Source organism: Hyperoodon ampullatus (genome assembly GCF_949752795.1).
Source record: "Hyperoodon ampullatus genome assembly, chromosome: 5".
Classification (NCBI taxonomy): Eukaryota; Metazoa; Chordata; class Mammalia; order Artiodactyla; family Ziphiidae; genus Hyperoodon; species Hyperoodon ampullatus.
The window spans coordinates 40,503,137-40,530,594 of NC_136918.1; the positions used below are offsets into that span (position 1 = coordinate 40,503,137).

At 35.9% G+C, this 27,458-nt stretch overlaps 1 protein-coding gene across 1 annotated transcript in view; it reads right to left on the reverse strand.

The window, feature by feature from the left end:
- IL1RAP (interleukin 1 receptor accessory protein) overlaps positions 1 to 27,458 on the reverse strand; it is a gene marked incomplete at its 3' end in the record, with an annotated part of 113,047 nt that overhangs the window by 23,030 nt on the left and 62,559 nt on the right. Inside the window, exons 3-8 of the mRNA XM_079705074.1 lie at positions 24,078 to 24,363; positions 20,093 to 20,279; positions 8,374 to 8,539; positions 5,944 to 6,015; positions 3,830 to 3,956; positions 1,505 to 1,653 (exon numbers count right to left, since the gene is read on the reverse strand). Coding sequence (XP_079561200.1) covers positions 1,505 to 1,653; positions 3,830 to 3,956; positions 5,944 to 6,015; positions 8,374 to 8,539; positions 20,093 to 20,279; positions 24,078 to 24,363 — 987 coding nt within the window. The remainder of the gene's footprint in view (positions 1 to 1,504; positions 1,654 to 3,829; positions 3,957 to 5,943; positions 6,016 to 8,373; positions 8,540 to 20,092; positions 20,280 to 24,077; positions 24,364 to 27,458) is intronic.

Genomic DNA, 27,458 nt, shown 5'->3' on the forward strand with positions numbered 1-27,458 from the left:
TCTGTTCCTGGAGTAAAAATAATGAATTGCAGTACTATAAAGAGTCTTAGTAGTGTTCTTAGGAACTAACTGTGGGAAACACTGCCTTACGTCAAGGGGTTCAGTCTTTTCTCTTTACACTAGCTTCTGAGGAGCAGAAGCAATTAACTATTCAGAACAAATCCACTAAGTCTTCTTAAGAGGCATATATACTTCAGTCCTTTGCTCTTTACTTTCTATATTGTAATAAAATGTTAAAGTGAAGTCTGTTTCCTCATCAGCTTTAAAAAAGGTTTAAGGGCTTCCCTGGTGGCGCAGTGGTTGAGAGTCCACCTGCCGATGCAGGGGATGCGGGTTCGTGCCCCAGTCCGGGAAGATCCCACATGCCGCAGAGTGGCTGGGCCCGTGAGCCATGGCTGCTGAGCCTGCACGTCCGGAGCCTGTGCTCCGCAACGGGAGAGGCCACAACAGTGAGAGGCCCGTGTACGGCAAAAAAAAAAAAAGGTTTAACTCCAATTGAAAAATGCAACAGTTATAAATTAACATTTTTTACTTTTTATATAAACATTATAGGCTCTGACACTGGGATCCAGAATAATCCTGAATGGCTTAACTTTATGTGTGATGAATCATCATCATTATTATCCAGATCACTGAAAAACATTCATGAAAGAATTAATTGTCTGGGGTTCTTTGTTAGGTGAGAGACCCATAGAGGATCTTAGACACAATATGCTTCAGGAGCAACAGCTCACACAAGAAAGCTTTATCATTTTTATTTATTGTAGGAAAATATAGTAATATCGACATAGAAATCATTTTACAGCATTTTAAGTCATAGTTTAATTAATTTTCATTTCAGCAATTGTGGCTAGTGGTATATTATAAACCTGCTTGAATATTGGCACATAGTGTTTAAACTTATCATTTTAAAATTATATTTTTTGAGAATATTTTATATCTTAACTACTTGCATACAATTAGATGGTTGCTATTTATAATGTTTCATTATATAGATAATGCTTCTAAGAATGTAGATGGGGACATAATTCTCTTTCTGTTAAGTTAGTTGTTCAGGAAAAATTCCAAAAGTATTAAGTCATATGGTACGACCATTTTTTGTAACGCCTAAACTCTGCCGTCAATGATTTCTAAAAGGGTCTTTACAATTCACCAACAAGTGACTCTACCAGTTTTATTAAATCTTTGGTAGCTTTAAATATTTCCTTTATTTTTCATTACTGTATAGATATAAAACTATGCTTCATTATCATAATCATATGGAATTTTTAAGTCACATTTGGGCATTAAGATACTAAAACTAGAAGAAATATTATAATATTTTGAGTATCTTTATATAAATGGAAACTTTCTCTCAAAATTTTTTCATTCAACTTTAATTCATTACTATGTGTCAGATATGCTAAGTGCTGGAGCTCCCTCGTTCTCAGTTTCTCCTTTTTTCTTATTCACCTCAGTGTTGCATTTGGAGTTCACAGATTCATCTGCTGAGTGCATCCATTACCTTTCTGTTTCACCTTGGCTTGTTTGTCAACCTCCCCTTTGGCATTTCTGGCATGACAGACATAGTTGCGCTTGAGATCCTCAGCAGTAACTTTCTTGATGCTCAGAAGCTGAGTCCTTGTCTCATCTTCTGTTAAACTCAGAGTTACACTAGAAGTAGGGGAAAGAAAATCAAACCATTAGCGAGACTCAGGGGCCAGAGCTCCTAGGTGAGGATGTCGATAATCTGAGTTGCCTGTGATCCAAAAGGAGTTACAAAAGGAGACTAGCTTCTAGATTCCAATACCATTCTTCACCATCTATATTACACACAATCCTGATATGTAGATCAACTCCCAGAGTTAGCATCATACTACAGATGTGTCTTCAAAGGGAAATGTCTCCTATCCTCAAACATCTGAGGTAGGATGCAGCATCATTTTAGAGAGAAGTTTCTGAGGCCCGACCCCTTTGGAGTTTGATCCAGGCTTTGCCACTTATTGCTTATATACTTTGGGCACGGAAACTAATCTTTCCACATCTTAGTTCCTCCTTTGAAAAGGAGGAAAGTGGCAATGTCTACATATTGCACTGCATGTATTAACTTACTCAAGAATTCTGAGGATTGAGTATGTTAATGCACAAGTATTAGAACAATGTTTAATTAGGCTATTATTATTATTATTCCACAGTGATAGTTGATGCATTTCAGAGATTCCCAAAACTTGGATTTTGAACACAGATAGAACATTTTGGTCAAACCTCATGGTTATATCCTAAAAAGAAGAAACTTCTCAGAGCAAGTAAACTTTGTGAAAATAAATATATCCAATTCTCAGCAAGTTAGAGATCAAGTGCTTTGGGTCTAAGATCAAGATTTAAGATACCTTTGAACTACTTTGCTCAAAAGGAGAAAAAAAATTCTGTCTCCTACAGTTGACTGACATCCGGGTTCTTCTGATGCAGTTTACTGTAGGTCATGAGAATTTGGTTAAGGACTGTGATGGATTTAACCTAAGCTTAACTGCACTGCTGAACAATGAACAGTGACTTGTGTTTCAAGAGCAGCAAGGAAGAACAACATGACTTTCATTACTATTCATTCATTATTATGAGGATTGGAAAAAAGCACAATGTTCAGAATTCCTGAAATAATAACTCTCCTTCTGTGCCTCCAGCCAAATCTTTCATCAATTCCTTCAGCAAAAACTGCTCCAATTTCAGGAAACTCCTTCTGTATCTTTAAATATGTTCTGCTTCTCGAAACCTCCACACCTTCGCACATGATGTTCTTTTACTAGGAACATACTTTTTATTTCTTTATCTAGTTTATTTCTACTCATCCTTCAAATCTTTATTTAGTCTCTGTATCATCTGAGAAGCATTACTGAATCCCCTAAAGCTGACTGGAATCCCCAACTAAATCTTTCTTTAACATTCCATACTTCCCATTCACTGCATTTATCACATTATACTGGCATTTCTGTTCTATCATTGTTACTCTTATAAAATCTACTCAGTTAGGGACTAGGTATCTTGCATAGTACCTGATGACATTTCATAATTTCTGCATAAAGTCTAAGTTTACTAGTAGGGAATAAATATCTTTTAAATTGTAGAAGTTCAAGTAGCCTAAGATATATCCACACACAGATGATAGATAAGGCGTAAGTTTTCAGAACTACTTTGTCATGTAATTAGTCAGCTGCTCATTTTTATTAATTGTTGCAGTTCTCCTTGCCAACTCAAGCCACTTCAAAAAAAGTCATGTTTATTTATGAATAAAATGACCCAGCTTGTTACTTTAAGAATGAGCTATATTATTACCCCATCCATTTAAAAAATAAAATTTAAAGAACATTAATGTATTTAGTCAATATTAAAATTTATTATTAATTAAAAATGTGACTTGTATGCTATGAAAATTAAGAAAGAGGAGGAAGACGGGAAATATATGCTGACTATAAGACAAGAAACTAACACAGTTATCTGAGGCACAAAAACATAGGCCCAGACTCCAGACTTGAGAAAGAGAATAGGGCCACACTGGCAGGCTTTCATCTATCCATAACCCTATATCCTGGCCTTTTCATTCATATAGGATATGCATCCCATCTACCTTCAAGTGGGTATCATCAAGATGTAATCATCAGGTGGCATCTGGGGCTTGGATTGCAAGTCCAATAATCCTGCTTTGGGGTGTAGCCACTAAAGACTTGAAAATCTTGCTGATTTTTGTTAATGATAGGCAAAAATTAGAATTTTGATTCTCATTGATCAGCATACACTGGAAGGCATTAGGTTGAGGGACAAGGGTTAGTCACCCCCTTGCCTGTGTCAATGATACCTTTCATTAACAGCTACGTCAATAGTGGTGTCCTCTGGCTTTTTTCCATCAATGGTCCACCAAACCTCATTGCGAGAGTCCTTCAGGAAAGTAAAAAAGACTTTACAGGGGATGAGTAGCTCCTCTCCTAAAAAAACAAGTTAACTCATCAGTTTGTAACCTTCACATGGTTATATTGGTTCTATTCTGTGATTAGTCAGAAGCCATAAAATTTATGTGTGCCTTCAACCCTACTTCTGACTACTTTTCAAGTGGGCTACCATAAGGTAAACTTTTTCCTTCACTGCATAAGAAACAAACCAAGAAAAGGACAGCAGTTTTATATAAAACTATTAGACTGCCTATCTTTTAATACAACCTATATATGTTCTAAAATAACAGTATTTATTCAAAACGGCTCTGACAACATTCCTTTTTTTAGCCCTAAACCTCCATGGACTACTCTTCTCCTTTGTTATTTCCCTCACAAACAATGGGTGATTGAGGTAAGGTTCTCCAGATCTTTGGACCTTGGCCCAGAAAAGATGGGGCAATGCCATCACTGAGAGGATTGGCCAGGCAGGCTGCATCTGGAAATGTTCAAGCTATCAGGATGAAGTCAATGAGTTTAAAGACAACTTTTAAATAGAAATGCTATGCTATCCTTCTGAGATGGAACATGAGGATAGGGGGATCTCTAGGCAAAACTGGTAATAATAATCATAACAACAACAGCAGCACACTCACTGAGAACTTTGAATAATTCACTGTGCTAAATATTTATTATATTTGGCTACTTATTAATAAGTTTATTTAATTTTAACAAAATATTATGAAATACTTTTTAAATTCATGTTTTATAGATATAAAAACTAAAGCTTAAAGATGTTACATGTCATTCCAAGGTCAAATTGTTAATAAGTGGCAGACCAGGATTTGACCTAGATTGATTTTCCATTTCAGTTTGCCCAGAACAGTTCTGTTTTATGATTGGTTTCCTAGTTATTTATTAATATCGACTGCTTTCACTCTCAAAAGGTGTCCGGGTTGAGATGATAAATTATATTGTCATCCCAATTTGAACTCAGGTTTGTCTCACTGAGTGGTCATACTCTATCCTCTTTTCCAATGCATGGTTTTTATGCCTTCCTCTCCAGTTATAAAGTGAATATGGATTCAGGTATGTTTTTATAACCATAATATGATAGATAGAGGAAAGATATTTAGAAGATTAGTAAGGGTTTACCCTGATAGCAGGAAGAATGTTCATATTAATACATAAAACCACTACTGATTCTAGGAAATCTGGTCCATTTGGGGTTGGCAGACTCCCCTTGGTATTATTTTTTCACAAGACAGATCACTATTTGAAACCTTTTCTTAATTTGGGGGGGGGGGGTATGTCGTTGTTCTCCACCTATGTTGAACACGGCTTCTATTATCTTTAGTACATTTTAAACAAATTTTCTTTTATACTTTTCATTGGGTTTGAAGTGAATTTATTGGTAAGGATGCAATATAGAGAATGTTAAAATTTTCTATGGTTTTTCAAATTAACTGTGAGAGGCTTTGAGTCAGAAGAATAACAGATTATGCCTTATTTGGTCAGTTCCAAATGATTTTTGTCTAGAATGAAAAATTATGAAAACTAAAAGGAAACCCAGGACGCCAGCGGACGCATTCGATGGTGTTCTGAATCAAGGTGTACTAGTCCTATTAGTTGTTACCTGTTGAATTCACAGTTCTGACTCCAGGTCTACCCCCTGCTCCTTTGTAGTGGGGTAGAAGTTTAAAGGACATCTGGTGCTCATGTTGAAGTCTCGGTAAACCAAAGCCCTGCACAGGCTAAAGTTTGTATCAAACAGAAATCGCTAATCAGAAGAAAACTGCTCACAGAGGGAGAAGGGAGCATCTGCTGTGAGAGATGCAGAGAATCCCTGAGCTGCCCACGAGATCAATGAAGCAGCTAATACCCAAAGCTGACTAGGTTTCTGAGAGCACTTCAGTTTCAATTCATGTGTTTCTTTACAAGAAAGAAACATGTCCCCTCTATTCTCTTGTGTTAACTTAAGTGACATTTTATTCCTTGTAATTAAGAGAATCTAACTGATATTCCGAGGCACAGCTATAATTACCCGGTTCTTTCTCGTAGACCACAAGATCAGTGGGTGAATAGACCTGGGGAGGCAATGCATCAGTTGGAGAGCCTGTGATAGAGAGGAAGGACAAAGGGATATGACGTCAAATCATGTAGCCTTTATTCCACATAACCCATTTCAAAATTCTGCTCTTCAGTAAAGCATTGCCCAACTTCCTGGCATAGTTTGCCAATTCTTGAGAGGGCCCACAGTCAATGGATAGTCAATTACAACACTTCTTTCATTTAAAAGAAGCAAACAAAGGAAAAACATATATACTGAGGATCCTTCATGTTTTGGATAGAATGTTTATCCAGTGTTTTTGCTTCCCAAAGCCTATACGAGATAAACTTCTTTCTCATACTACTTAATAATTAATTGATTTCAAGTCTTTCTCAATTGTTTCTTTTCTATATATTTCTCTTCAACATGCCAGAGTGTTTGGGAAATGGTTAAATAAGTAAGTATTAATTAATGAACAAGCAAATGGAAAATTCAAAATCACAATTGTGAGGTCAGTACGTAAGTCTACCTGTTATCTAGTTATTGAATGTTCATTCATAGGATTGCTGCTTTTTATAACATTATATATTCCTAAACTGAAAGAAAGATGCCCTGAAAGGGTTTAATAGTGTAGTATTTAAGTGTAGAAGTTTCAAAGATTTAATGACCAGGGTTCTAACCTTGAATTGACCATATACAAACCATACAAATTTTTTTTTTTTACTTAAACTTACTCTCATCTTAGAGTTGACTAAATTAGATTTTCAGAGTAATTAAATTTACCTCACAGGTTCATTATGTGGATTAAATTAAGTAATGCATATTAAAACATCCTACTGGTATATAATAAGTACTCAATACTTCAGTTTTAAAAAACAAACTTGGGAGTTGGATAAGAAACACACTCCTCACATATGTGTTTGTCAACTTCTATTTCTATAAGTCAAAGTGAACATGTATGCCTATTCCCAACTCTCCAAAAATGAATACATTGAAGTATATATACATTGGAAACAATTACCAAGAGGAATATATGGTTAGATTATTCATGTGACTTTCAATGTCCATTCATGTTAGGTTCTAAATTTAGTCTGATTTTTCTTCTGAATCCGTCCCCAATTCAGCATTATTCCAAAGGTAAGCAGAGAAAGAGAAGTGATTACAAAATTGTTTGATGTGAATTTTATTTGCACTATGTTAAAGCCCTTTAAAAAAACTGTGCTGAACTTGGTGTCAGACTAGTAGAAAAAGCCCTAAACACAGAGTCAGAAGCCTGGGATTTAGAATTACTTCTTCCACTAACTCAGGGAGCTTCTCTAAGCAGGTTAGTTTCCGTTTTTGGGACTCAATGTTTCCATCTATTAAAAGATGGGGTATGAAAAAATCTCACTCTGATATGCTCTTTTTTTTTCTTTTTTATAAATTTATTTATTTTTATTTATTTACTTTTGGCTGCACTGGGACCTCATTGTTGCTCGCGGGCTTTCTCTAGTTGCAATGAGTGGGGGCTACTTTTCGTTGTGGTGTGCAGGCTTCTCATTGCAGTTGCTTCTCTTGTTGTGGAGCACGGGCTTTAGGAACGCAGGCTCAGTAGTTGTGGCTTGTGGGCTCCAGAGTGCAGGCTCAGCAGCTGTGGCGCATGGACCCATCTGCTCTGCAGCATGTGGGATCTTCCCGGACCAGGGCTCAAACCCACGTCCCCTGTATTGGCAGGCAGGCTCTCAACCACTGCGCCACCAGGAAGCCCTGCACAGTGGGTGCAGTAGTATTTAGGGCTCTCTGCTAAATGCCACCTATCCTGACACTGGTTCTCTTGATTTCTAGGCCTGATGGGAGTCTGTTGACTCTGCCTAGACAATGTCCTTTCCACTTCTCTAGTTTCTCACCCCCAAAGAAAGCAATGGTTGAGCACTTCCAGCAAATAGCTTCAGCAATCGCTATAGAAGTTCCAGTACATAAAAGACATATTTTACTTAATTCAAGTAAAATGCTTTTTTTGACAACAGTATTAACTAATATTCATTGAGTTTCTACTGCTTGCCTGGAACTGCATTAGCATAATATGTATATTATTTCTAATATTCTGAACTATACTAAATGTTAAGTTGTTGTAGTCCTAGAGTACAGGCAAGTCATAGTGCTAATAAATGGCAATGGTATAATTTGAACACAGATATGTCCGGCACTCTTTTCACTCTCCAAGCTGCCTTTACTTCATTCATCCACATATTCATTCAGTAGAACAATAGTTGTTAAATGCCTACTATCTATGTGGAATTGCTGAGGCCTTGGGAATAGTGCAGTGAAGATAAAAGATAACCCTCTTTTCTTTCAGAATTTACACACTTGTTTGTAATAAACTCTTAAGAGCCTAAACAAAATTATTGCATTTTGTTGTGCACACTTAATACAAATCATGCTTACCTACCACCTTTACAGTCTGAGTCCTTGTGAGATGGAAGGTACGTCCATTTTCTGGATACGTAACAACACATGTGTAATCTCCATTATTTGAAACCATGGCTATGATAAAACTCAAGTTCATGCCTTCGGGTATTACATTATTAAAGTTGTGTATTTTATAACAGCCCTAAGAAGAAGTAAAGGAAAAGATGTTTACTATTTAGATACATGCATAGAAAGTATACAAACAAATATATGCATACACATCTAACTTTGCACAGAACGTAGAAATATCTATGCTGGCTATACTTTTTACAAAACTAAACTATACTTTTCACAAAACTATTTTGCTCATGTATTTGATGATGTTTCTGCAAAGAATGAATGCAGTAATTTTTATTACCATTTCTGCAAGAGGAAAATTAACATTCTTAACTGAAATATGAATTCAAAAGCACAAGCTTCCTGTCTCAAGATCTAGTATTCAAATTCTGGGAATTCCAAGTTAATAGTAAAGCAAGGTTGAAGTTTCAAAAAATGATTAAGGCAAATTAAGTAAATGTATACCCTGCTACTTAAAGAACAATTTTTTTCATTTTTCTATGTTTTTTCACTGATTATGTTAATTCAGAAATACAGTCATGCTGACAAACTAGGCACTGTTTTAGATGTCTGGTTTTGGCATTCTTGATCAATCTGTGAATCACCGTATCAGTTATTTCCAAACTTCTTTGTTTTTCTTCTACTTATCCCATTTTTTTTTAGTTGAATAGTACAGACTCCAGAATTTAAAAATAAAATATATTTTATGAGTCTTACCAAGAGTTAAGAGTTTATTTGTGCTCCAACTCATATTTTCATATAACTATGTTTTTTTTTTTAATTTTGAGGTTAAAATATCTCATTCAACATAACTATAATCCTGTTTTGGATCTCGCAGCCCCACTAATTGACTATATCATTTTACTTTTTTTCTTTTCAAGAAAAAAATCAATACATCATATTTGACAAAAATATGCATTGAACATTTACTTTTAGAAAAACTTGTGTTTGTCTTTTAAAAATCAATACTTCATCTATGACAAAAAGAATTGGGTCCTCTTGATCTTTAATAATCTGGGAGTCTATTACCAGGTTGTACTTTCAATTTCCCGTGTTCACATATTTAACTTTAATTCTTCTATCCTCGAGGTTTTCTTACTTCAATTCCTGGAGCATGTGTTTTGAAATATGACAGTTACACTAAGTGGCACATTTTGTAATTCTTTGTCACAGGAAATAGCATCGTTTAGAAATAGTGTTAAACTTTTGATTCATGGAGATGATCATGAAGAGGACAATGACATATACTCAGTTATTTTTCTGAATACAATTTATCCTGTTTTGATAAGGAGTGACACTAGAAAATTGTCACATCAACACAATATTTTAATACTCTAAGGTTATTACAAAGTATAAGGCCATAAAGCCCTGTACTCTTATAATAAATTTATGTCAGATTTGGTTTAAATTGAGTTTAGACTATCTATAGAACTCTATTTGATTTTTCTGGCACCTTTCATTTAAACAGTTCAAAGCTATTTGCCTCTTCCATGTGTTAGCTTAGCTGTTCTTAAGTCCTTGTGAAGTAGACAGATCAGACTAAATATGCCCTAGTTTTCAGGTGGAAAAAAATGAGATAGATAAAGAGATATTCTAGGTAACACAGTGCAGAGCTAAAACTCAGTTTTTTACACAGCTGAGTAAAGGTCTTTTACTAGCTTCTTAACCAATAATGAACATCAATTTTCATCCATTACTTGAGGCTGAAAAAATTATCCTGAGACCTGTGCTTAGGTATACTCCATTATCACATCCAATCCTTATTCCAAACTTAGCAAATTTGGAATGCTCTTCTGCCCATTTTATAGATGAAAATACAAAGGACTATAAAGGTTAAGCGATTGCCATTATCATAGAGCCAAGCAGTGTCAGAGCTGGAATTTAAACCTAGATCTACGTGTTTTGTAGCCCTTGCTCTTAATCCCACCTGACACTGTCTCACACTACACTGTGGTCCTGACCTATCTGGGGCCAGTCTCAGTGTTAATAGTGTGGTGTGACTCTTATATGAGGCTGATTCTTACAATTAGTGGTAAACTGGAAAAGCATACTTTTCAGTATGAGAAGTTAGCTCTTAATACTAAACTTGCCAACAGTACTTCTTAATAAAATGTTAAAAAAAAATTTTTTTTTTACTCACCAAATATCATTTATGTAAAAACTATTTCAAACACATCGTTTTAGGAGTCATAGTATGTGCTACAAATATAAAGAAATGCTTCTGACTCAAAGTCTTCTCATTCATTCATTCATTCATTCACCCTTGAGTATTAATCAATAAACCACATGCCAGGCACTTTTTGAGGTTCTGAGAGTACAGCACTGAATAGAACAAAGAATCCACCCTCATGGACTTATCATTAACAGAAAAATGGAATCTGACACATCTAAATAGCAAGGAAAGTGTTATAAAACAGGTGTGTGTTGATCTCTTGCCAGCTCCCCCTTTCTCTTCACCTATTCCAGACTCTTGAGGATGAACTTGAAATTTGGGCTGGATGTGCCTAAGACTATCATTGGACCTATGTGTCAGTGTTGTAAGTCAGGTTCTCTGGGATTCTCTCTTCTTTCCATAAGGTAGGATAAAAATGTAGGCTGAGGACAGGTTTTTCTTGGAGCTGATTTGTCTAGAAAATTATTTCAAATTGAGGCATATTCCATAAAAAGTAATGGAAAACTTTGGGGTCTAATCTACTATTCAGAAAAATCTGACCATGAAAAATTAAATTAACTAAAAAAAAAAGAAATAAACAAAAAAGGAAAAAGAAAAATAATTAAAAGCTTTAGACTTATGTTAGAAAAGGAAATGAAGAAAATATTTTACATTATAAGTGTTTATGTATGTGGTAAGGGTAGCTTCAGGGCATTGTTGAACTATAAATATCCATTAACTTTAGTCTGTAGTATCTGATGAGCTCTCTCTACGTCTTATAAGCAGCTGCTTCACTAGGCCCTTCATGGGCCTAAGAAACAAAGGGCATTTTTAAACATAATAAACTATTCTTGAAAATAAATCCTGCAACCTTTTTGATGATTTCAAAATCATTTATTTGGAATCCAGGGGAAAAAAAAAGATATGAACAAAGCTCTCAATACCCAAAGAATAATAAAAACATGTTTCCAAATATAAGAAATAGGTTAACAGTAAGTGGATTCCACTATGAAGCAAACACTTGTCTGACCAGAAGACAAGTCATTCATTTAGTTGAGCCATCAGTTCCTCATTCTGAATTTAAAAGAGAGAAGTTAAATAGGAGAGCAACTTTTCAACCACATAATGGTAGCCATGGCAACTTACCGCAGTATATAGGTAAAGAACAGCATAAGAAATGATTTTGAGATCCTTGAGAGGAAATAAATCATGTGGTGAGGTACGGGGTGTGGGTGAGGGGATGGCATGACTAAATAAGAATAAATATGTCCATTCAGTAAACCTACAACTTTTAAAGAACTGTGTTAAGGCACAAGGATGGAAAAGACACAGTTCTTAACCTGTAAGTAAGCAGTCTAGTGGAGGATTGCAACAAATGCTGTGAAAGGCATACTGGGGTGGGGAAGTGGAGGAAGAAGACCAAACAGAAAACATTTAGAAACTCTTCATGGAGAAAGAAGACCTGAACTGGATCTTAAAGGATGTGTAGACTATTAACAGTTATTCAGGAGGAGGGCAGGCATGGAGAAAGACGCTCCAGAGACAGGAAAAAGTGTAAACAACTTCCCTTCACTCTTATAGCATTTTGCCCTCCATGTTAGTACTTAACTAACTTTATCATAATGATCTCTTTTCACTTATCTCTTTCTCCAGAAAATTTACTTCTATGGGGTAAAGTGGTCGGGCAGGTGGATGAGTACTGTATCTGCATAGCCAGCTACTTGCGCAATACTGGACACATGGTAAATGCTCAATACATTGGTGTTGCATGATCAAAAATATGAACTGAAGCAGAGAAGCAAATACATAGACATGGAGCTGCAAGCTCATGTGGTATGCAAATGATAATAAGAGGGTGAGTATATAGACTTATAAGACATGGGATGGGTGAGTTGTAGGATGGGTGGGGAAAGTGGAAGTAAGGATACAAAGAGTTAAACTGAGTTATGAGGTTAAAACAGTTAGAAATATCTATTGACATTTTTGCTTCCAAGATTAAGTTGTTATAAAATACACCACACTTGTTCACAAAGACTCATAAGAGTTTTATACATCAGTCACTTTCAATGAGAACTATGTCATGCATAGACACAGCAGAACTGTGTCTATGCGATAGATACTTATGAAATCTCCCCTATGTGTCAGGCACAGTGTTAGGAGCTGGGCATACAGTAAGTAGCCAGTAAAAACAGAAATGGCCCTTATTTCCATGGAATTTTCTACTCCAGTCTAATTCATTCAATTATTTAATCAATTCCTAAATACAAAGTATATTGGCTCAGCTTTGTGATATGCACTTGATAGTCAAGGGAAAGCAAAGGAGAGAAGTCACTACTTAGTACAGAAGAGAGAAATGCAATCATTATAGTAACAAAGATGCTATGCAATCATTATAGTAACAAAAATGAGATATAAATTAAGTGCTGTCAAAATGTAGAGTGGGTGATTCACTCAGCCTAACTGAACCTCAAGGCTTCACAGATGTCTGAACTGAGTTTAAGTTTAAAAGATGAATCTTAGGTCCCCAGAAGCCCTGAAATTATATGTAGAATGCTATGTGTATATATGCATATATACATAATTAAATATGCATAGTTTGGAAAGAAAATATGGAATTAAATATGTATAGGGCTTCCCTGGTGGCACAGTGGTTGAGAGTCTGCCTGCCAATGCAGGGGACACGGGTTCAAGCCCTGGTCTGGGAAGGTCCCACATGCCGCGGAGCGACTGGGCCCGTGAGCCACAACTACTGAGCCTGCGCGTCTGGAGCCGGTGCTCCGCAACAAGAGAGGCCGCGACAGTGAGAGGCCTGCGCACCGCGATGAAGAGTGGCCCCCGCTTGCCGGAACTAGAGAAAGCCGTCGCACAGAAATGAAGACCCAACACAGCCAAAACTAAATAAAATAAATAAATAAATAAATTTATAAATATGTATAGTTTGGAAAGAAAATATGATACACACTTCCTTCATACCAAAGGTTAAAAATCACTATATAGGGACTTTAGGAAAAGGGAGGAGATAAAGAACCAAACTAAGCTGTCAGATCAAATTGAAACAAGCACTTTAAAAATAAAGTCTATTAGATAGACCTTGGACTAACTTCCCAACCATATGTGCTATGACAACAAGAAGGCCAAGCCTGGCACTGTTTTAGAAATGTGCTTTCCTGATGGCACTTTGTCAGAGAAAGCAAAGATTTTCCTATTTTCTGAGAGATTTATAAACAATACCTGTACAATTCTGCTTAATTTCACACTGAAAATTAAAGGTGGATGTAAAATACCAATTTTAATGATCACACTGAGGACAAGGACAACCAGCTTTTTGAAAACTGATATCCAGAATGATATCTACTCTGCTAAATAGCAATTGAGAGCATTTCAGCAGCTGCTATAAATGTAACATCCAAAGCACCCAATAAAGTGGTCCTTCTGATCCTTAGTAAGAAGGGGAAAACTGACTTTGTTTTTATAAGTGTCTTTAGGAAAAATAATTCAAATACCTAATTATAACAATGAGAAAGAGAAATAACCCAGTAATATGAATGTTAAGATGGCTTGCCATATTTTAAAGCTCAGTTCTTTGAATACATTTCATAATAATAGTAAAAACAACAACAAGATCATGCTTACCTGTGTCATTACTACTATATATTTGGAAGACCATGTGAATAAACAGGCAGCCTCCAATTTATATACATGTTGTGTTCCAGAGTTCTTTTAGAAGCTGGCTATTTGAAATTCAGTAAATCACTTACAAACCATGTTTTGCTTTCTAGGCTGGTTACAAATCCTGGCTTACTCAACAAACATTTACTGAACATCAATTTGACTCACAGGATTGTTGAACTAGAGAACTGTGAATTCTGGGCCCTGAATGAAGAAAACCATGCCATGCAGAAGACAGGATGAGAGAAGAGAAGACATGCAGAGGAAGAAAGTTCAATCCTGCCCCATTAACCTAAGATTCTAAAATACAAATTTTAGATTTTCTGTTCCCTCCAATCTCAGCTTTTCTGAGCACCTTATGATTTTCCAGGGCTCTCTTTTCACAGGTTTCCTTATGTTCCACAGTCCAGCCTACAACCCAATCTGTGTTCAAAGATTGCTCTGCCCTTCAAAGTGCCCTACCCCCCAGAAGTAAAGACTAGACCACCCTCCCTGTGCCATTTCTGGAGAGCATATGTCTTGGAACCACACAGAACTGGCCTGAAATTCCAGATTCTTCTATTATTAGCTGGATTATTTTGAGCAAATTATATAAGATAATGTAAAAGTCTGGGCTCTTGATACAGATTGCATAGTGCTGAATCTTGGACAAATCACTCAACCACTCTACACCTCAGTTTCCTGACTAAAAAACGGAGAAAACAAGAGAGTCCACCTCACGTTGAGATATCGATAATGAGTGAAATTATTAAAGCATTTAGAAGAATTACTGTGCTCAATAAATGTTAACTTTTATTGTTTATGTCTCCAAACATCTGTTTCCTAATCTATACAAGGATGATATCTACCTTGAAGGATTGTGATGAGTATTACATGTGATAACATTTAAAGTACGTAGCACAATATATTGTACTAGTAAGATGCAAGAAATGTTAGTTCCCTTTTCCTTCTTTCAATTCATCAGTTTTCATCCTTCCGCTAACAGGGAAGCAAATTTGCTGGAACTGATTAATGTGTCTTTTAACTCCATAGAGTTATTTGTATTACTAAAAGAGACCATTTCTACAATGTCAAGATAGGGAATTCAGCTGATAACAACTGAAAGAGGACTACTGTAGGAGGGTCAAATACCTTGGTGGATGCAGGGAGTGACTGTAGAAGGTGGAAAGCAAAAAACAATAGCAGCATTGCTACACAGTGATAGGAAAATGCAGCTACCAAGAATCCTTATTTTGTTCCCAACATGGAAGCACTCTTAGGAGTAAAGGTGTCAATTACCAAAACGTAAAGAAATAAAAAGCAGTATAACACACATCCATAGCAACCTTTTCATAATCAGAGAATAGAAAGGATGGCTGGTTACTGGTTACCCTCTTTAGTCATCTGCACATTGTTGGTTATCTGCCATGGTGATGATTTTACCACCATGACTTTTTTTTCTTGGTCTTTTTTTTTTTTTTTTTTTTTTTTTTTTTGCATTATGCGGGCCTCTCACTGTTGTGGCCTCTCCCGTTGTGGAGCACGGGCTCCGGATGCGCAGGCTCAGCGGCCATGGCTCACGGGCCCAGCCACTCCGCGGCATGTGGGATCTTCCCGGACCGGGGCACGAACCCGTGTCCCCCGCATCGGCAGGCGGACTCACAACCACTGCGCCACCAGGGAAGCCCTTTCTTGGTCTTCTTTCCAGGCTTTGTGCTTTCATTCACCCCATAAACATTCTCTCCAGATTTTTATCTTAGCCCTTTTCTCTTCTCACTTTATTTTGTCTTCTTAAGGGCTTCAACTATCACATAGATGTATCCAATTCTCTGTCTCCAGCTTTGATTTTTTTTTTATAAGCTCCAGACTGATACACATGTAGCCACTACCTATTGGTCACTGCCACCTAGATGTCACACAGATAAATCTAACTCAATATGACATTATCTAAATTCATTATTTGATCCCCAAACCTGTTCCTCCTCTGCTATTTCATACCTTGGTTAATAGCACTGACATCGGCCCAATCAGGAAAACCAGTAGTCTGGGAATCATTGGAGATACAGAGATGGATATGGCATAACTTTGCCCTCAAGATATAGTCAATCTCATAGAATACCTGTATGTAAATCTGTCCCTCTTCTTAAAACCAATAATACATTCTCTTTGACACTCTTGTAGAACTTAGAATTCTTTTTGATAAGAACAGGAATTCTTATTTATAAATTTGTTTGAATTAAACTGAGATCCTTTGGGACTATGTTGGGGAGGGCATATATCACATTCATTACCGTGTACCCCCCAGACCCCAGATATATTGCATTGAATACAGTTGATCTTCAACAAGTATGTGTTGAATATATGCATGAATAAATGGTTATAAAACAATAAAGGAAGTAAAAAGTGACATTGAAACAGTTACAAATAAATAGCTAATTGAGGGTATATGAGGGAAAATTTATTTCAGCTGGAGAGTACAGGGAACATTTTACAAAGGTGTAGAATTTGATTTGTCCTAAAGAAGAAAAAGAGGATGTTCCAGGCAGACGGAATACATGAGGAAAAAGAGGAGAAAAATAATAGAATATGTATAAAAGTAAAATTATTTTTTCAGATCATAAAGCATTCAAAATATAGAAAAAGTGAATAGGACCTCATTAGAAACGAGAGACCTTGTTGCAGATAAATAGATGAACACATTTTTTTAACCAGAAGACATATTACACTTATTGATGTCAAATTGTTAATATAATTCTTTTAATCCTTTTTACTATGGAACAGTACAATCATAGAATAAACAATGATCCCTGTACCCATACCTAGAGTCAAAAGTACCAATTCAGGCTATGTCTTATTTCATCTATACCCACTCACTGCAACCCAATATTATTTCAAAGCAAATCACAGACTTTATACAATTTAATTTGTAAATATTTCTGTGTGTATTTCTAAATGACAAGACCCCTCCTGAAAACATAACTACATTACCATTATCATAATTTAAAAAGTAATAATAACTTATTGATATCATCAATATTCTGTCTGTGTTCATATTTCCCTGACTTTCTCATAACATGTTTTATAGTTTGTTTCAATAAAACATGATCCACTTAATGTCCATATATTGCAATTGGTTGTTATATATATTAAATCAGTCTCCTCTACCTCCCCTTCCTTTCCTATCATCTCCCTTCCTCTTAATCATTTTACTATAGAATGAAGCATATATGAAAAACACTCAAAACATATGTGTGAGTTAATGAATTAGTATAAAGCAAATACTTTTAAAACCACCACTCAGGTCCAGGAATAGAACATTACCAGTCACCCTTGAAAGCCTTTCACATGTCCCATGTCAATCACACCTTCTTTACTATCCCCCAAAGTAGCATCTATCTATACCTTCATAGTGAAGTCACTTCCTTGTTTCCATGTACGATTTTATCACTCATATATGTCCTTAGATACTATATTCTCATCCACTCTAGTGTTTTAAATGTTTTACGTTTCTTTTAATCTATACATTCCCACTCTATGCCTTTCTTTTTTTTGCAATTTATCTGTTGACTAACACAAGACATTTGGCCTGTAGTGTGTCTCACAATTTAGATTTTTCTGATTGCAAACTCATGGTGCAGATCAATACATTCCTCTGTTCTCTATATTTCCTGCAAAAATGGCAGCAGGATCCAAAGGTTTTATCAGACTCAGATTGAATCCATTTGGCACAATTATAGGTAATATTGTGTTCTTTCATCAGAAGAAAAGTGGCTGTTTCTCTCCTTATGATATTAACAGTCAATGATGCATAATGATTAGATTTAGTAATTCATTGGGGTTTGCAAAGTGATTATATACTTTTATAAAAGTACACTTCCCTGCACTATGTCATTACTCAATATGTCAATACATTTCTTATAGAAAAGGCAGAATAAAATCTTGGCTTTTTTTCACCTTTACTTACCGGTTTTCAAAGTAAAATTTTTATTTCCTATTCTCATCCAAATGTGGCCATATTTTGAAATAGCATTATGAACTTATGGATTTAAATTTAATTCATGAGATTCAACCTATTGCAATTAATATCCTTACTAAAGTTTAAATTCTTCCATCCTTGGCCAATGGAAAACTCTTAAAGTTGGCTTCCTAAGTCACTTCATTAATGGCTTAAACAGAGACAGATACTAGAATTTTGAACTAGGATTGTAGAATTGTCTATTTCTTCTTTTAATTTTGTCAACTTTTCCTTCATGTATTTTGAAGCACTGTTATTAAGCATATATACTTTTTTATTATTTTCATGCCTTCCTGATGAGTTGACCCTTTTATTATTCTGAAAAGTCATTTCTATCTCTGATAATATTAATCATCTTAGAGTCTACTTTATATGATATTGTTATATCCATTCTAACCTTTTTATTTTTATTCATCATTTATTTTTGATCAAAAATTTTTCTCCATTCCACTTTCTTTTAATCTTAAGGTATTGTTTGTTGTGTTTATTTTCTGTTTGCTCCTCTTAGTTTAGATTTATTTCTGAAATAATTAATTTTCTTCTAAGTTTTTACTGAGCTGTATAATTTTTGGAATTTTCTGATTTTTATTGTTATTCTTTCTCATTTTGCATCACTTCTTAATGTCTTTGTGCCAATTTTTGAAACAGTAGGTTGCAATAGGTCGTTCTGGAATGCTTTTATTTTCTTCTATAGAAATGTTATTCTGCTTCTTATTCTCCTTTTTTCTTACAGCTTTGAATGGGATTTTACCTTGATTTTTTTGTTGCTCATTATTATGTAAAACTAGTTTTTCTGAGCTTTAGGATTCGGCAGGATTTTCCAATTTCACAGAGATCCTTCTTCAAAACTACAGTCTTGATATTTCCTGACTCTGTTCTGCTCCTCCATTCTCAGCAGGTTCTCCTTCCTTTGTCTACATTACTCTGATCCTGTTTATTTTGATTCCACTCCTAGCAGTTTTTCCTCAGTGTGGGTGGTTGTTTTTCAGAGTTCCGAGGCACTAGAACTATTCCAATTCCTTCAAAATGTCTTGCTATAGGCTGCTTGGACTCACTCTCTATTAGAGAGCAAAATTTCGGCTGCTATTCTCAAATTGCTTCACCCACTGGCTTTTTTGGGTTTCTCCTGTTCTTGAGCCTGCCAGATGCCATATTATTTCCATCAGCTTCCTTCTCTATAGACTCTGATTCTATATGGGTTGTAGTGGTGATTTATCTCACTTATTTTACTGAAAGTGATTCTTATGGATAACTTGTCACTGAGTTTTGTTTTAAATGTTTTTCAGGAGTTTTTGGCTTTGGCTCAGGTGGATATTTGAAGAGATTAGAAAACTATGCTGCTGCCCCAAGTGTCATCTTCCAACACTTTCATATTTTGATTAAATACTTTCCAAAGCTCTCAGATGTGTAATAGACCACAGATCGACTGTGCCCACAAAGGAAGGCAAACATGAAAACACATACAAATAATAAAATACAGTACTTATTAACCAAAGAGATGAAATTCACCAGATGAATTAGCAGCTTCTGACTTCACGCAGCAGTGAGTAGAAGTGGGCAATATTTCTCAAATTGTATTTCACAGGAAGTTAATAGAAATAAGGTAGTTCTGGTAGTCCAGTGAATGTAATTTAAGACATGGTGGGTTGAGGCAAAGCATCTTCACCACTTCCTTTAAAATGGTACAAAGTGAGGAAGCAGTAAAAGATTTGTATAAAGTTATTAAGGAGGAAATGATGATGAGAAAAATCTCAGTTTCTATATTAACTCAACAAATAATCATTGTCATTTTAGAGAGGGTAACTGCCCTCTAGTTTGCTTACCATATACCAAGTGATGGTTGGCTTGACACTAGAAGGAAAAAATCCATCGATGTTTGGACAAGTGATCTTCTGAACACCATATTCTAAATATAATCTATGCACTGGAAGTTTCATGGGAGAATTGAAGCAGCTATCTTTTTGAACCACTTCCAGAGGAAATGCAACTTTGCTGCAATATGTAGTGTTCCTGAAAAGAAAAATATGCAATGAATGGGCAGTCTCATTTGCATTTGTTTTGATGCAGCAAATACATTAAAATGAGCTAAGTGAAGTACTGCTGTGTATTGAGACTTTATTTATATATTAAGTTCATGTAGCAATTAAATGTGTTATGGAGGTATTTCCTATAACAACTGACACAAAAGAATAAAAACAGACACAATTAGCTACTATTGATAAACTATTTAGATTTTTAGATATGTTCCTAAACATACATATGTATGTGTGTGTGTATATTCATATATATAATGTTTAATTTTACCCTTAAAACATTCTTAATAACACTCAGTACTGGTAAGGCACAGGTAAGAACAGCACATTAACTCTTGGTTGATAATGGTATAAACGAGTTCTGGAAAATTAAATATGTTTCCAAAAACATTTTTAAAAGCCTTAGCCTTTGCCCTTGTAATCTTATTTCTGGAGATTTTCTCACATGATAGATGTAGGAAAAGTGAGAATAGAGAGAGCACATGATCAAAAATGCCCATCCTGTGCTATATCAGAAAGGAAGATATTGGAATCAGTAGAAAAACCTATGAAAAGGAAGACTGTAAAAAAAAAAAAAAAAATGGTAAAGCCATCCAAAGTTATTGTACACATATGTAAAAAAATCAAGCATGAAGGAAAAAAACTAACAAACACATAAAACATGTTAAGATGGCTGGGGAGGGACTTCCCTGGCGGTCCAGTGGTTAAGACTTTGCCTTCCAGTTCAGGGTTGCGGGTTTGATCCCTGATTGGGGAGCTAAGATCCCACGTGTCTTGTGGCCAAAAAAACAAAATATAAAACAGAAGAAATAGTCAATAAAGACTTTAAAAATGGTCCACATCAAAAAAAAAAAATCTTTAAAAAAAGAAAAAAAAAGATGGTGGGGAACTGTATACCTTTAATGTTTGTGTAAGTCATTTCATCGGCCTGGAGGGTTCTTCTTTTCCTATCACACTACCTTTCATACGGAGGTCTATGTCATTCTCTACACACCCCATATCTAAATTAGTACTCTCATCCTCTCAGCACCTTGGACAATTCCTTGATTGAATTTATCATAGTTCAAACAGAGTCACGACCATATGTGTTTTCTTTTATTTCTTGCATCTAGTGCAGTGCCTAAACTTTCAGTAGGCACTGAATAAATATTTGTTGGATACATGGAATATACATAAAACTGTATTACATATAGTAAAACAATAAAGGGAGTATAGATAATAAAAATAAGTGATTTTTTAGGGTGATATGTAAATGGGTCATTCATTGTCCACCCCTTTTTGTGATTTCTATTTAAGACATATTACATACTCAATAACTCATGAATTAAGACTAAATCCAGTGGAAAGTGTGGGAGAATTCATTACCCTCCCCAGGATGGGAGGAGAGAGTGTTTAAGGATGACTTATGACAATGGTAATAAGGTGGAAAGGGAGAGTGGTAGGCACAATCTTTACCTACAGATAACAAAAGGTCTTCTAAGTAGAAGTACCCTATAGGTGGAAGTTATAGAAGGTAAATTTCAGCTTAATAAGATACATTTCCTGACTATAAAATCAAGTGATGAACAATGAATGGACTGACTTTTCCAGCTCCATAAGTCAAATCTGGATGTTATCTTAATAGAGGTACTGAAGCAAGAATACAAGCAGTAGAATCCTAGAGGATTAATCTTAACTTTATTTTCTTAATGACATCAGACCTATGATTTCACATGGTTCAGTTTAAGGTCATTCTCAGTTTAGGAATCACCACAGGACAATGGGAAGATCCTGGTACTGCCACCATGTAAGTTTAATTCAAATTTCCTTTAGAAGATAGGCAGACAGGTAAACTGAAGAGATGGCAATCCGGAAATTGATAAATAACACTAAAGGTATACTCAGGCCTAGACAGTCATGAGCCCTGTTCCTATAATATAAAAGAAGGCTGGAAAAGTTTGGAGGAGAGCTCTAAAGAAGTAGTGGGTTGATAAGGAAAAAAAAATAGAGATACTGAAGCACTAGAATGCATAGTAGAGACCAAGGTCAACCAGAAAGCTATTGATGACTCTTCCCCAGGTATTTGCCAAGGTGTATGTGTGAAATGTTACTAGAGTAACAATTGCCAAAGATGAAAAGGAGCTCAAAGAACATTTAGGCCAGCTTTCTCATTGTGTGGGTATAGATACCAAAGCTGTATTAGGGCATAAACAATGGACACATGAGTATTTCAGGCTCCTTGGAAGTTCACATCCCAGTCTAGATTTAACTCCAACAAAATTAAATAGAAGGGGTAAAAGCCTCAGAAGGGACTGAAGAGGTTACAAGGGACTCCCAAGCCACAGTGATCAATATGCTTTTTTCTGTGATAGAGAAGTCCTTTCTCACTAAATCATAACATTGTTTAAATTTATCAAAACATAGTCATAGTTCTCCATCAAAGAACACTTATAACATCCATGAGAGACAAGGAGCATTCAGAAGAAGGTCTGGGCTTACTTATTATTCTGTTATGTTCTTCTGTTATTGTTATGTCATCCAGCTCTATCACTATGGGCTGAATGGTGTCCCCCACCCTAAATTCATATGTCGAAGTTGAATACCTCAGAATTTGACTGTATTTGGAGATAGGTCTTGAAAGAGGTAATTAAGGTAAAATGAGGTAATATGGGTGGGCCTTAATCCAATATAACTGATGCTCTTATAAGAAGAGGAGATTAGGACACAGAAGACACAGGGGTGAAATGATGTGAAGACATGGAGAGAAGATGTCTATCTACAAGCCAAGGAGAGATGAATGAAACCGACCCTGTTGACACCTTAATCTTGGAATTCTAGCCTCCAGAATTATGAGAAAACATATTTCCATTGTTTAAGCCACCCAGTCTGTGGTATTTTGTTATGGAAGACCTAGGAAAGCCAATGTACTATTAAATAGTAGGAAACTATCTTTAAAAAAAAAAATTCACAACCCAGATGAGAGTTTAAAAAATAAAATAAAGCCTGGAAGCTAAAAAGGGACCTCAGGAAAAAAAAGTAGCCAAAGTACTAAGCCTTAAAATGGCTATTTTTCAGAAGGACCCTCACTTTTTTCAAGGTTTTTTTTTTTTTTTTTCCCCCAGAGGAAAAACAAAATTAATCTGTTGTAAAAGGAAAACTGGTATATTGTGAAGTAAAATGAAAAATGTAATTGAACTTTTAGAAAAAAAAGTGGATTTGAAAGAAATTTTGCAGTAATGGTAGGGTGCTTTGGAATATATTCTTAGATTCCCAGAGATCCGGTATTCATTTGCTTTTTAGGGAAATTTTGGTGGAAAAGTTTGAAAAGTCCTGTTCTAAGTATATTTAATGCCTCTCAGATATTCTTTCCTTTATACGGCATCCTGAGGCTTTATTTGTGCTAGGTACTTAAAAAGTTGCCAAGAATAACAGATACGAATGGGTTCTACTGCCTGCCCTCTTCATTGTCCAGGGACACGGATACACCTTCAGGTGAGGCAGACGTGGAGGCAGATTCATGTCAGGGAAAGGGAACAAATGAACAAGCCTCCACCTCTAGACAACCCCGATGTATGTCAGGTTTGAAAAGGAACCACTTATTGAGAATGTTCTCAGAAGCTCAACCGTTTTCTCTGCACATCTCTTTCAGCTAACCTCAGCTAAGCCAATGTGGTGAAGTGTAAATCTCTCTACATGCTTCCTTCTTCCCCTTCCCACCTTCACAGCCCATGCATCGCTTGGAAAACGGTTCAGGAATGAAAGGGAAAAGAGAAAGTCGCCACAAGGGTCAAGCTACCTTAACATGCAGGTATAGTTGCCTGTGTCATTGAGGAGTGTGGGCCGGAACCAGAGCACATCTTTCTCCTTACTAATGCGGTTCTCAGGGAGGCGGAAGTTAATCGGCTCCTCAAGGTCCCGGTCCTGCCTTGTCCAATACCAGATCAGAGTAAGGCCTGCTGAATGGGCTGTACTGTAGTTATATTTCAAGAAGTGTTCAAAGAGTGGGCACTTGATACGAGCTGGCTCATCTTCATACACTTGGATCTGCCTCATGGTATCTAGTCCCCAGTCATCACAGCGTTCTGGAACAGTCAAAAAGAAAGAAAAGGCAGAGGAGTCATCTCATCTCCAGAGAACACACCTTCTCTTTAGGATACCCCAGTATTTTTCGGACCCTCTTCTCGGGTCATATTCATTAGCCTCTTTCTAATAAATGCATGTAATAGACAGCTGTGGTGTGAGGAGAATTCCCCTCATTCATTTATTATCTTTTGACTATCTATTGGATAACAGTGTGATCTGATAGCTTGATCCTGTTGAACCCTACAAGGTATGGGGGAGAATCTCACCTGGAAAAGAAATCATGTACTCTTTCACTCCTCTGGGGACAAAAGAGATTCTAAGGAGAAAATTGTAACTGAAATGGCAACCCTCTAAGATTCCCAGTTCTCCCCTGGTCTTCACTGTCCAATAGCAATAAAATCCAAGCTACATAGTTAATTTTAGGTGTCCTAGTTGCCACATTAAAGAAATAAAAAGCAGGTAAAATTAATTTTTATAATGTATTTTGTTAAACTAGATATATCCAAAACATCCCAAATATTGATAAGCTATTTTATACTTATATTCTTTTTTTTTTTTTTTGTGGTACGCGGGCCTCTCACTGCTGTGGCCTCTCCCATTGCAGAGCACAGGCTCCAGACGCGCAGGCTCAGTGGCCACGGCTCATGGGCCCAGCCGCTCCGCAGCATGTGGGATCTTCCCAGACCGGGGCACGAACCCACGTCCCCTGCATCGGCAGGCGGACTCTCAACCACTGCGCCACCAGGGAAGCCCCTATATTATTTTTTTGTAATAACTCTTCAAAATTCAGTGTATTTTACACTTACTGCACATATCAATTTGGATTAGTCATGTGTGTCCACTGGTATTAGATTAGACAGCCAAACTGACTAGAATACACAAGAAAGCTTCCTAGTAAATAAGAGAGAGACCACATGTAGTAGAGCTGAGGCACCCTTGTTGACAGCTGCACCCTCCAGAAGCACAGCTGTCAGAGCTCTCTACAGCTGACCAAATACGTAAGAGCAAGCTCAGCCTATATCAGCTGAGCTGAGCTTATGTCACCAGAACCACCCGGAAAACCTATAGACTCATGAGCAATAATACATGTGTAATAAATTAAATGAAGTTTATGATTGTTTGCTAGGCAACGTTTTGGGCATAAGCAGATAGCTAACAGAACAACTAAATTAGTGACTACTTCAATTTTGATAAAAGCAAAGAATTTGAAGCTTTATGACTTGCAAAATGTTTTGTAAGTAAGTAATACATTTCTAAGTAAATAATAGACCTCTGGGAAATCTAACAAACTGACTTTTCCAAGAATCAACAAATTCCCATTGTTTACAATTTCTATGCTTCATTCAGAAACATGTTTTAAAATCCAATACACAAGAAAGAACTGGAAAGATCAAAGTGTTTTCACATTAATAGAAATTGATAATAAAATATTTTTTATTAAACATCTATCATAACGTTCTTTAAATATATTTTCATTAAAACTGCATAGTTGCAGAATTAGCTCCTTCAGTTTACAGCAAGTTATAACCATAGTTTTTTTCAGTTAAACATGTCAGATTGAATACATGCAACCAATTTCACTCCTTTATGAAATTCCACTAAAACTAAAATAATTTTCAAGACGTAAACCCAAGTAATAACAATAACAAGAGGAAAGATAATAGCAACATCAAATGGACAAGTGGTGACCAGTTTAGCACATTTAAAACGAAAAATCCTAAATGAAGAGGGGAGACCTGGAGAACAAACCAATCTGCAATGCAGAATGCAGAGAAAACCCAGGAGGAGAAACTGTCAGTATCAAGATAAGTAATCACTAGTACCATACACTCAATATTTCTGGGTTCTCTTACTAGGCATATTGTAAGATTGTACTTTTATGCCCTTCTGAAATAAGGGGATACCATGTGACTCACTTTGGCCAAAATGATGTACTGAGTGTCACCTTTGTTGAGTGTTTTAAGGGCCAGAGTATATTTCACCATGCTTCCTTTTCTTCTGCCTTAGCAAATATGAAAGCACAGACGTCGAGACTCCTTTAGCTTGGTTCCCTTTATATGAATGACACACAGCAAAGCTTTGCTATTTTAAGTCATAGAGAATTGGGATTTGCTTACTACCAATATGAATAATCTATCCTATCCTGGCAAATGCAACCAGATACCTTAAAAATAAGCACATAGGTGGGACAGTAAAATAAGGAGAATTGGATGAATGCTATGTCAAAAAGTGACATCTTTGGTTCCAACCCCACCCTCCTAGCACTCAGGAACCTTTCTCACTGTGCTCCAAGGATAGGAGCAGCCAGACCTTTACTCTCCAGGCAGGAGAATGAATGAATCTTCTCTAGAAAATCTGACTACTTTCAGAAGAAAGATCTAACAATCTTAGTATCAGAGGTTTTTTTTTTTTTTTAAACAACTTGTACAGCCATATCATCATATCATCCCATAGAAAAGCTCAAGGTTAACAAGTCCCACATTCACATTTATCATTTTTAATCAGCTTCTTAATCTCTTCTTCTTAAATATGAACAAACAGCCCCAGGAGACATCTGAGAAAAATCTCTACTATAAAAGGTAACATCCAAAGAAACATTGTAAAAGAAAATTTGATAAAACCAAGATTATTCAAGAAAAAGAAATATTTTTAAAGAAAAACAAAAAAACTATCATTAACATACTCAGAGAGATAAGGAAACTTTTATATTCATGAAGCAAGAACAGAATGATATAGGAATATTCAGAGAAAAAAAGCTTATTAAAATTAAAAACATGATTGAAGAAAGGTAAAATTTAATAAATGGTTTATTTGGAAGTTAAATTTGAGAATTTTCTAAAAAGTAGAGTAGAAAGAAAAACAGAAAATAGAGAAGAAAGTTAGACCAGTCCACGAGTCTCAACATCTCAATAGTAGGATCCCCAAAAGAAAGAAAATAAAAAGAAAACTCTCCAATAAATAATTCAAAGCAAAAACAAATCTCAGAACTGAAGTCATAACCTTCTAAATTAAAAAAGATCTGTCAATTGCCCCAACACAGTGGATGAAAACAGACTTACACCACAAAAATATTTTTTTAAACTGTGGAAAAAGA